Genomic DNA, 11,952 nt, shown 5'->3' on the forward strand with positions numbered 1-11,952 from the left:
GGGTCTGCAGGCAGGCAGCACGGTGTCAAGGAGCCGGAGGAGGAGCGATCACAGATGCGGCTGCCGAGATCCCTGGCAAGCGCGATATCGGGCGGCCACATCTGCACAAAACTCGGATCTTCATTTGAGCTGCAGGTAGACTGTAAACAGGCCTAAGCAGCCCGCAGCTCAGAGGAAGTTCGGTTTCAGGCCGATGCGCCTGCCCGAGATCGCGCTTGCCAGGGACCTCGGCAGCCGCATCTGTCAGAAAATTTAAAGTGTCGGTGTCGGCACTGAGTGTCTTGTGTCCAGGTGCTCGGTGGCTGGACACAAGACTCCAAAACCTCACACAGCTCACCTGAGAGTGACCCCGCAGAGCCCACATATACCAGAGACCCTGCATAGCCTACCTGAGAGTAACCCTGCAGAGCCCACCATAGACTCTCATTGGTGGGCTCTGCAGGGTCTCAGGAAAGCTGTTGGGATCCCTTTCCCTGCACACTGTGCACCTCTTACCCGTCAGCTCCAAGCCATCTCCCCCGCCGGGCCCCAGCCTCCTCCACCGCCGCTGGGCCCCAGCCTCCTCCTCCATCTCCTGACCAGGCCCCCCCTCTGCCCCGGACCCCCATACCAACCGAATGGGTCGCTATGGCGGTAGTTACGCCACTAAGTGGAACTAGACGGCTAGAGTGCCAGGGTTGCCTAACCCTCTCTTAGTGAATTCAGCGTGTCATGTCGTATTGTTTTGAGGCAAAATCATTTTGAGTGATATCTGTTATTTTTTTTCCTCATGACATCAGACACTTTCTAAAATAAATGGCTCTATAATATCATATTGACACCAGCAGGTCTGGGTGTGCAACCCTCCACGTCCATGTGACACATTGCTTTGACAATGCAGACAGCCAATCCACAGTGATCTTCCACGTCCATCATTAAATGCGTCCTGCACTTGTTTACATCCTGAAATTGGGAGGAACGGGGGAGAGCTGAACTGCCATCCATTTTCACCCCTTTGTGTTCATCACAGCTCCCCCTCCCCCCAAAATTCTGCCAACCCATCCCAGAAATCCCCAAAAAACAGAAATCCCCCTTCACCATCACAGCCTCCCAACCCAGAAAACCCTTCTTCCCCATCACAGCCTCCCAACCCAGAAATCCCCCTTCCCCCATCACAGCCCCCCAACTCAGAAATCCCCCTTCACCATCACAGCCTCCCAACCCAGAAATCCCCCTTCCACAACACAGCCCCCCAACTCAGAAATCCCCCTTCCCCCATCACAGCCCCCCCCCCCAGAAATCCCCCTCCCACAACACAGCCCCCCCACTCAGAAATCCCCCTTCCCCCATCACAGCCTCCCAACCCAGAAATCCCCCTCCCACAACACAGCCCCCCCACTCAGAAATCCCCCTTCCCCCATCACAGCCTCCCAACCCAGAAATCCCCCTCCCACAACACAGCCCCCCCACTCAGAAATCCCCCTTCCCCCATCACAGCCTCCCAACCCAGAAATCCCCCTCCCACAACACAGCCCCCCCACTCAGAAATCCCCCTTCCCCCATCACAGCCTCCCAACCCAGAAATCCCCCTCCCACAACACAGCCCCCCCACTCAGAAATCCCCCTTCCCCCATCACAGCCTCCCAACCCAGAAATCCCCCTCCCACAACACAGCCCCCCCACTCAGAAATCCCCCTTCCCCCATCACAGCCTCCCAACCCAGAAATCCCCCTCCCACAACACAGCCCCCCCACTCAGAAATCCCCCTTCCCCCATCACAGCCTCCCAACCCAGAAATCCCCCTCCCACAACACAGCCCCCCCACTCAGAAATCCCCCTTCCCCCATCACAGCCTCCCAACCCAGAAATCCCCCTCCCACAACACAGCCCCCCCACTCAGAAATCCCCCTTCCCCCATCACAGCCTCCCAACCCAGAAATCCCCCTCCCACAACACAGCCCCCCCACTCAGAAATCCCCCTTCCCCCATCACAGCCTCCCAACCCAGAAATCCCCCTCCCACAACACAGCCCCCCCACTCAGAAATCCCCCTTCCCCCATCACAGCCTCCCAACCCAGAAATCCCCCTTCCCCATCACAGCCTCCCAACCCAGAAATCCCCCTTCCCCATCACAGCCCCCCAACCCAGAAAACTGACAGCACTGTAGATCTAATTGGTTTCTATAACAGCCCTTCCCTCTGGGGAAGAGGAATGCAGGAAGCCAATACACAGACAAACGCAAGTAGTTATAGACGCAGTATTTTCAATAAAAATACATTTAATTCATTTTAAATTAATTCAAATTTGGATTTTAATTGATTTTCTTTTATCTTTCCAAAGTGACTCTCTAACCTGCACTCGTTGCATCCGGCGTTATTCCCGGTCACTCGGCAGTCAGACAGAACTGGTCCCAGTTTCCCATAGCAGTCACATTATATTAAGGCCTTGCTGTACATTGCACCTCGGCACAGCTCCAGTTCTGTAACTGATTCCAAAGGCCGACCTCCAATGGGTACCCAGAGAGTCACCCGCAGCATCAATCTGTACCCAGAGAGTCACCCGCTCCATCAATCTGTACCCAGAGAGTCACCCGCACCATCAATCTGTACCCAGAGAGTCACCCGCTCCATCAATCTGTACCCAGAGAGTCACCCGCACCATCAATCTGTACCCAGAGAGTCACCCGCACCATCAATCTGTACCCAGAGAGTCACCCGCACCATCAATCTGTACCCAGAGAGTCACCCGCACCATCAATCTGTACCCAGAGAGTCACCCGCACCATCAATCTGTACCCAGAGAGTCACCCGCACCATCAATCTGTACCCAGAGAGTCACCCGTACCATCAATCTGTACCCAGAGAGTCACACGCACCATCAATCTGTACCCAGAGAGTCACCCGCACCATCAATCTGTACCCAGAGAGTCACCCGCTCCATCAATCTGTACCCAGAGAGTCACCCGCACCATCAATCTGTACCCAGAGAGTCACCCGCACCATCAATCTGTACCCAGAGGTTCACAATAAAATAGCCAACGCGCTTCGGGGGCCAAAACACCATGCTCCTCCATCGTCAGGGCTACAAAAAGCGTACAATACAATATGAACTCTCCATGGGAACAATCTAAAAACTTATATAAAAGTATATTACACTTTTTATAGAAGGTTCATACAATTATAGACATTTTCATATTTTAATTTATACTTCTTTGTAGCTCTGATGAAGGGGGAGGGGGGAGTGTTTCAAACCCCCGAAATGCATCAGCTGTTCTATTGTGAACCTAAAGCGTCAGCTCTTTGCAGGGCCTCAGGAAACATTTCCTGATAATCGCAGCGTTTATATTGCACATTCAGAGGTTAAAATTACAAAAATATAATTCGGCTTGTGTCCGGCTCTCTGGGGATGGTACATGAGAGTCTGCCAGACTGTATACATAGATGGTAATTCTTCTCTTCACCAGGATATAGAGCCATCGTAGGAGTAGAAGGTGGACACAGAGGTCTTCCTGCTGCTCCCCGAGTACTGCAGGTGCCAGACAGGATCACAAATACAGTCCACCTGGAGAAGACAGAGATAAAAGAACAATGAACACCGCGGGCCAGTCTGCTGTATACTGGAGCAACAACGTACGCAGGGGAAACGACAACGTACGCAGGGGAAACAATGTACACAGAGGATACGACAACGTACGCAGGGGAAACGACAACGTACGCAGGGGAAACGACAATATACACAGAGGAAACAACAATGTACACAGAGAAAAAGACAACGTACACAGAGGAAACAACAACGTACACAGAGGAAACAACAATATACACAGAGGAAACAACAATGTACACAGAGGAAACAACAACGTACGCAGGGGAAACAATGTACACAGAGGATACGACAACGTACACAGGGGAAACAACAACGTACGCAGGGGAAACAACAACGTATGCAGGGGAAACAACAACGTATGCAGGGGAAACAACAACGTACGCAGAGGATACAACAATATACACAGAGGAAACAACAACGTACACAGAGGATACAACAATGTACACAGAGAAAAAGACAACATACACAGAGGAAACAACAACGTACACAGAGGATACAACAATGTACACAGAGAAAAAGACAACATACACAGAGGAAACAACAACGTACGCAGAGGATACAACAATATACACAGAGGAAACAACAACGTACACAGAGGATACAACAATGTACACAGAGAAAAAGACAACATACACAGAGGAAACAACAACGTACACAGAGGATACAACAATGTACACAGAGAAAAAGACAACATACACAGAGGAAACAACAACGTACACAGAGGAAACAACAATGTACACAGAGGAAAAGACAACATACACAGAGGAAACAACAACGTACACAGAGGAAACAACAATGTACACAGAGAAAAAGACAACATACACAGAGGAAACAACAACGTACACAGAGGAAACAACAATATACACAGAGGAAACAACAATGTACACAGAGGAAACAACAACGTACACAGGAAACCACAATGTACACAGGAAACAACAATGTACACAGGAAACCACAATGTACACAGGAAACCACAATGTACACAGGAAACAACAATGTAGCGGAACTGAATAAAGGAGAGTTGTTTCAAAGGTTGTCCTTAAAAATAATCCGTCCTATCACCATACCATCTAAGGTGGCCTCAGGTCTACAACACAGACACTTCCAGCCAATCAGTGCCCCTGCATCGCATAGAGTGCTGGCAAGCAGGCAGAAGCAAAGGCCAGAGGGACCCAGACAGAGCACACAGCTGCTGACAGCTAAGTATTTCTATGACTGCGGTTCTATAGACAAGGGGCAGCCCCATGGACTGGCAGAGCAAAATGAATGACAGCTAACCTGGTCTAACTGGGCAGGCTGCGAGCAGATAGGTATGGATTAACCCAGACGTCAGAAAACATAGTGAAACTAGTTACAGAGAGGCACAAAGGAGGTTTTCTGTCTAACAAAGTCATTGACAAGCATTCCGTAGATCCTGCACTTTGGCATGACCAGTGTAACAGTTTAAAATGGCTAAACAGTTTACTTTAACCACACGTCAGGAACCAGAACAGCAAACAGAAGGACGACTTCCAGAAGATTCATGAAAAGACCCGACCTGATTGGTTATTACCTGTCACCTCAATACTTGCTCCCGTGATATATCTGCTGTCATTAGAGGCCAGGAACGCACAGACATCTGCGATATCTAGAAGAGGAGAAATGGACGACAATGACAGGAACAAGCAGCTGAATTCAGAGGAATGGGGACAACTGATAAAAAGCAGATTACACATCCTGAAACTTGTACTGAAGAACAAACCCCAAATCCAAGACAACTGTACAAGTCAGCACATCAAACATTTCAGCTAAGACTGGTATTTTGTATTGAAAATTGAAAATCTCTTAAATGGCAAAATATTTCTTCAAGGCCCGGTTCCCACCTGGGCGTTTGTCCGCGCGTTCATACTCGCGGAAAAACGCTCAAACAGGGAAATGCCATTATTTTCAATGTGCATGGTTCCCATCTGGGCATTTTTCCGTGAGTACGAACGCCCGGGAAATCGCCCAAAGAAGTACAGGAGCTTCTTTGGGGCGTATTAACGCGCATATCCCACTGTATCCATTAGGATACAGCCAGATACCCGCTCGGAAACTCACGTTTGCGCGCGTTTCGTTTAGCGCAAATCGCGGTAAAACCGCGCAGCAAAAGTGAGTTTCCAATATGCTGAGGTGTGAACCCAGCCTAGGGGCTCATTCACACGACTGTGCATAGTCCTGCTCCTGGGAGGGACAGGTGCTGCGTGTAATTGAATGCCTCCCTATGGGAGGACGCGGCTGCACACACAGACATCTGTGCAGGTCCCGATGCCCACTCCTGGATGCACACTGTCTGCGTGTGAGTGTGCCTAGGCACTCCTTTGCATCATAAGTGTATATCTGCACTGTGAGATCTAAGGCACTGCTGCCTCTGCTAGTCCCAGAAGATTTGGGGTGAGATTTGGTGATATCACTACTGTGATGCTCATTGTTCTCCTTGCTAGAGGCTCTGACATGAGCAAGCAAAGCCCTGCCTCTACCAAGATGGCCGCCTCAGCACGCAGCAGAACAAAACATCAGAAATCAGTAATGGGAAGAAGATCAGCTGCAGCATAGGTGTCAACTATCCTAGATTTGGCGGGATAGTTCCCCATTTTGGACTTCAGTCCTGATGATGCTGTATCCCGGACGACGTCCAAGGATCGCCTTGTCACCTTTATTTGAGTTGCTGGGCATACACGTTAACTCAATAAAGCATTCATTATGGTGAACGGGGGCCATGAGTGGGCGGTTCCCACATAATTAGAGGTGGGGTTTGGATGGGCCACTCCAGTAAGTGGGCGAGGTCTGACCAGGGGACAGAGGGGGACTGTAGATGGGGCCAACTATCTCCCAAGAACCAGGACTGAAATGTTGGCCAGTAAGGACACCACAGGCAATAGTGACTAGAGCTTTGCCCCCCGTTTGCCTTTGGTTGGGAGGTCTATAACATGTTCATTATTATAGACCTGATTATTATTGAGCTTTAAATGACTTTAGACCAGGGGTAGGCAACCTTAGCACTCCAGCTGTTGTAGAACTACAAGTCCCATGAGGCAGTGCAAGACTGACAGCTACAGGCATGACTACCAGAAGCAGAGGCATGATGGGATTTGTAATTTCATCACAGCTGCAGTTCCAGGGTTGCCTACTCCTGCCTTACACTATAATGATGGCCAGAGGATGAAGTTTTGTTGCTTACCTTCAGGCTGTCCAAGTCTTCCCATTGGTATCAGACCGGCGATCTGCAGACAAAGGTCCAAAACAAAGTAAGAGACGAGAGTGACACAACATGATACAGATAAAGTTCACATCGCCTCACCTTGTCCAGGACTTTCTGCGGCACTTTGTCAGTCATCGGCGTGGAGACGAATCCAGGCAGTACGGTGTTACAGCGGATATCGAACCTGGTGAGAGATGATAAGACGCTGGTTGTTAGCTGGAAGCACCAACGCCTGTATGTGACAGACTACAGACAAGGCTGATAAGTAGGGATGCACCGATACCGATACTAGTATCGGTGCTGAGTATTTGGGTGACTACTCGTACTCGCCCAAATGCTCCGATGCCCAGCCTGATACTTCCGGTATCAGGAAGCCGGTGTTCTATCGAAAGCTCCAACTCGTCGAAATCTCCAACTACCTCACTGCCGGGTACTTGCAAGTTGGAGATTTGGACCAGACGGCGTAAAGGTGGCCATACACTCTACAACCCTCGCAAGACTTTTGTCTTGCGAGGGTTGTAAAGTACTTAAAAAAACGTACGATCTGCCCATCTTGGACAGGCAGATCGTACTTGCGATCATCGCAAGCCCGCCCCCCTGAGGGGCAGGCTTGCGATGACTGCAATGAGGGGCGGGCTTGCGAGGACGGCAAACGAGCAGTGTGCGCGTGCGTACACAGGCCCGTTCAGCAGTTGTGGAACAAGCAGGCCACTAACTCGCAGAGAATCGTACCATTCCCGGCGGGTTTTCCAGCCTGCTTGTTCGATGGAAGACATGCGACCGTACAGTAGAAACGGTTGCACGCCTTCCACACACTGCACTATTCTCGTACGATCGCAGGATTTCCCGCGATACTCGTACGAGAATCGTGCAGTGTATGGGCACCTTTAGACTGCAAAACACAAAGACTGACGGAGCTTCTGTACAGCTGCATTTTAACAATATTCAGCAGGTGGCAAACTCGACATGTATTCTGAAATCGATATGTGCGCCTGCGCACCGCAAGTGTAAAGAGCTCCAGTCTTTCTGAGCACCGGAAGTGAGGTAGTTGGAGATCTCGCTGCCCAGCTTCCTGATTGGTTGGGAAGCTGGCCAATCAGGAAGCCGGTTGCTGTGTAATGACGCGGCACCTGGCTTTCTGATTGGCTGGGAAGGCGGCATCATGCTCCCTTGTCACCTCATGACGAGGGAGCATAGAGCCGGCTTCCCGGCCCATCAGGAAGCCAGGCGCCGTGTCATCTCACGCCGCCCGGCTTCCTGATTGGCCAGAAAGCTGGCTCCATGCTTTCTTGTCACCTGCTAATCGGGAAGCTGGGTGGCGAGTCTTTACACGCTGCCTGGCTTCCTTGATGGGGCTTCCGGTATTGGTATTCCGTATCGGCGAGTACAAAAAATAAATAAATCGGTACTCGTACTCGATGCCGCAATATCGGTGCATCCCTAGTGAGGAGTCATTTAGATTGTTATTAAAGAAGAACTCCAGGTATGCAAAAAGTTAACCCTTGCAGTAGGGCTACCCCCGCACTGCAAGGGTAAACTGCTGTTTTTTTCTAGGGGCTGAAATAAAAGAAATATATAAAATTTTATCCCCGGTCCCAGCTGGCAGCTACACTGGTCCACACAGCCTCTTCTCCCCCGGACCTTGGAAGTCTAAGCCCCACTGAGGTAATCACGTCTAATACCTAATACAGTCTATTCATTAGATGTCAGGAAACGGAGGGACATCTGGAGCGGAGAGGGAGAGAGGTGAGCACTGACTGCCGCAGGATCGAGGATCAGGTCGCCATATCTTCTTTATTCCGGTCCCTAGAGAAAAATCAGCGCTTAGCCCTTGCAGTGCGGGGGTAGCCCCATTATAAGGGCTTTTTTGCATACCTGAAGTTCTACTGTAAGAATATAATACAAGGAACAGTGATGGGCAGCACAGCGGCTTAGTGGTTAGCACTACTGCCTTGCAGTACTGGGGGTTCTCAGTTCATATCCTGTTCAGGACACTATCAGCGAAGAGTTTGCATGTTCTCTCTGTGCTTGGGTATGTTTCCTCCGGATACTCCGGTTTCCTCCCACACTCCAAAGACATGCTGGAAGGTTACTTGTCTCCTGACTAAATCAGCCCCGTGTGTATGTGAGAGGGACCTCTCACACTGATGTAGGGACCTCAGATTGTAAGCTCCTTGAGGGCAGGGACTGATGTGAATGTGTACATCATGTAAAGCACAAATTGTGTCAATTGTCAGCACAATATAAATAATACCTGAAATAAATAAATACAGCTGAAAATAATCCACAGCATCCAATCAGAATTCAGAGTTGTAAGATTTTAAAACAGTTGCTCTGCATTGCCAAAGCTGAACTCCAGGCAGATGTAAAAGACACAAATAATGCAGCTCTGTGTTCATGAATACCCCACTGAATGCAAGCGATGCGAGCACCTGAATGTAACCTGCTGTCAGTTTCTGGCAATCTAATGTACAGCAGAGCTGAGATTGGAAGAGGGAGAAGCAGCACAAGGAGCCAGTCTGTTGTGCTGCAGTGTTTATGTGCTAACAATAGGCATTCTGGGAGCAGAGAGATGAGCTAATCGGTCTTCTGCTTCTCCTCTCATAGTCACAGGCTGGGGGAGGGACAAGACCTATAAGTGTTAAATAAATATAGTGCTGTGCTTTGGAACCTCTGGGGTCATCATGTACTGCTGATGGCTAACAAGTCTGAAACAGCTGTGTACAAGTTGGATAAACAGCTCCCACATTTGGCCTATATCTATGCCGATGCAGAGGAGGCCACTGATACAGAGGAAGGAATATCGCGTTCTACAGAATGCTGCACTGACACCGGGTGACAGTCAGATAAAAGGAGATTTCTCACTTAGCCAGTTCCTTGGCGGCCGTCTTAGTCAAACCTTCTACTCCGGCCTTGGCTGCAGCGTAGTTAGACTGACCGAGATTGCCCACCTGTGGGAGACACAAATTATTGTTTGAGATATTATAATATATACCAGCTGATCCAACAATTAAATATCTAAAAGATGACCCGGTGCAAAATGTTAGACCATCAGACACGCCATTTATACATCCAGTGCTCATCAGACACGCCATTTATACATCCAGTGCTCATCAGACACGCCATTTATACATCCAGTGCTCATCAGACACGCCATCTATACATCCAGAGCTCATCAGACACGCCATCTATGCATCCAGAGCTCATCAGACACCCCATCTATGCATCCAGTGCTCATCAGACACGCCATCTATGCATCCAGAGCTCATCAGACACGCCATCTATACATCCAGAGCTCATCAGACACGCCATCTATGCATCCAGTGCTCATCAGACACGCCATCTATGCATCCAGAGCTCATCAGACACGCCATCTATGCATCCAGTGCTCATCAGACACGCCATCTATACATCCAGTGCTCATCAGACACGCCATCTATACATCCAGTGCGCATCAGACACGCCATCTATACATCCAGTGCTCATCAGACATGCCATCTATACATCCAGTGCTCATCAGACATGCCATCTATACATCCAGAGCTCATCAGACACCCCATCTATACATCAAGTGCGCATCAGACACGCCATCTATGCATCCAGTGCTCATCAGACACGCCATCTATACATCCAGAGCTCATCAGACACCATCTATACATCCATAGCTCATCAGACACGCCATCTATACATCCAGTGCTCATTAGACACGCCATCTATACAGCCAGTGCTCATCAGACACGCCATCTATACATCCAGTGCGCATCAGACACGCCATCTATACATCCAGTGCTCATAAGACACACCATCTATACATCCAGAGCTCATCAGACACGCCATCTATGCATCCAGTGCGCATCAGACACGCCATCTATGCATCCAGTGCTCATCAGACACGCCATCTATACATCCAGAGCTCATCAGACACGCCATCTATACATCCAGAGCGCATCAGACACGCCATCTATGCTGTAGCTCCCGATATACTGAGCTTTGGGTCACGGGAGGACGCTAGTTTATGTCCTTCCGTGACCCTTAGAAGAACTATGGGGAAAAACACTTACACCAGTTCTCCTTTAAAGGGTTATTAAGCCCTTGCATGTTTTTGCATATATCTGCTTCTAGCAAGCAGTAGATATATGCAAAAACATAACAAAAACCTTTTAAAAAGGGTTAATACTTACCTGTATCTCCCAACTTCTATACACTTTAAGTGCTCTTTCAGCTTTGGCCTCCTAAAGCTAGAGAAGGCAAATGCACATTATTAACGCACGCCTTCTTTTTTTCCAATGTGGCCAAGAATCAGCCAATTATTAAGGACAGCTCGGTGGGAAGGTTGGAGTCACATTGTCAGAGAGTGCAGGTGAAAAGCAGGCGACATGTAGGACTCGAGCCATGTTTTTTACCTTCAAAGCCGGTACGGCCATATCGCTTCTCTTCAAACGGACCCCCAAATAGCCTTCATTTAGGGTTTACATCAATGTGTTCAGAGAGTGGTCACACCACCGTTATGGCAATGAGTAAATTAATTTTCTCTCATCACTTTTCATTACCAGGAAAAGTCTCACCTTTCCCACAATACTGCCGATGTTGACGATGGAGCCTCCATTCTGGCCCGAGGCTACGATAGCTCGGGCCACGGCTTGTGTAATGAGAAATGGTCCCTGCAGGAAACAAAGAGAAAAGATCCTTTATTAAGAAGATGAGGTGCGTTGTACTTTTAATATAGATGATGAGTTGCCACTTGGTTTTTATACCTAATGTATCAATTTTATTGTGCGAGATCTGTGCGCCCCACCCCCCCTTCCATTATTCTAGAATGTGGACACCTTCCCTTTTCTGGAGATGCCGGATTCAGTGCACCCCATTCCTGTGTCTCTTACTGCCTGTACCTGCTGCAAATCTATCAATACCCGCTGAGGACATTGCTTTACCAGTACTGTGCGCTTTTCTTATTTATTAATTCATTTATTATTAGGGATGCACTGATACTGATATCGGTGCCAATGCCAAATGCTCCAATGCCTGGCCCGATACTTCAGCTTCCGGTATCAACAAGTCGGGCAGCGAGTCATTACACTGTCTGGCTTCCTGAATGGCCAGGAAGCCGGCTCCATGCTCCCTTGTCACTTGTGACAAGGGAGCATGGAGCC

The 11,952-nt window shown here is 49.1% G+C and overlaps 1 protein-coding gene across 1 annotated transcript in view; it reads right to left on the minus strand.

The window, feature by feature from the left end:
* Positions 1-3,501: 3,501 nt before the first annotated feature.
* The window catches only part of HSD17B8 (hydroxysteroid 17-beta dehydrogenase 8), a 10,866-nt gene continuing 2,415 nt past the window's right edge, over positions 3,502-11,952 (minus strand). Inside the window, exons 4-9 of the mRNA XM_018558132.1 lie at positions 11,368-11,463; positions 9,668-9,753; positions 6,902-6,986; positions 6,782-6,824; positions 5,135-5,209; positions 3,502-3,540 (exon numbers count right to left, since the gene is read on the minus strand). Coding sequence (XP_018413634.1) covers positions 3,524-3,540; positions 5,135-5,209; positions 6,782-6,824; positions 6,902-6,986; positions 9,668-9,753; positions 11,368-11,463 — 402 coding nt within the window. The 3' untranslated portion in view covers positions 3,502-3,523. The remainder of the gene's footprint in view (positions 3,541-5,134; positions 5,210-6,781; positions 6,825-6,901; positions 6,987-9,667; positions 9,754-11,367; positions 11,464-11,952) is intronic.

The sequence above is a fragment of the Nanorana parkeri genome, unplaced genomic scaffold, assembly GCF_000935625.1.
Source record: "Nanorana parkeri isolate BGI_ZX_2015 unplaced genomic scaffold, ASM93562v1 scaffold321, whole genome shotgun sequence".
Lineage (NCBI taxonomy): Eukaryota > Metazoa > Chordata > Amphibia > Anura > Dicroglossidae > Nanorana > Nanorana parkeri.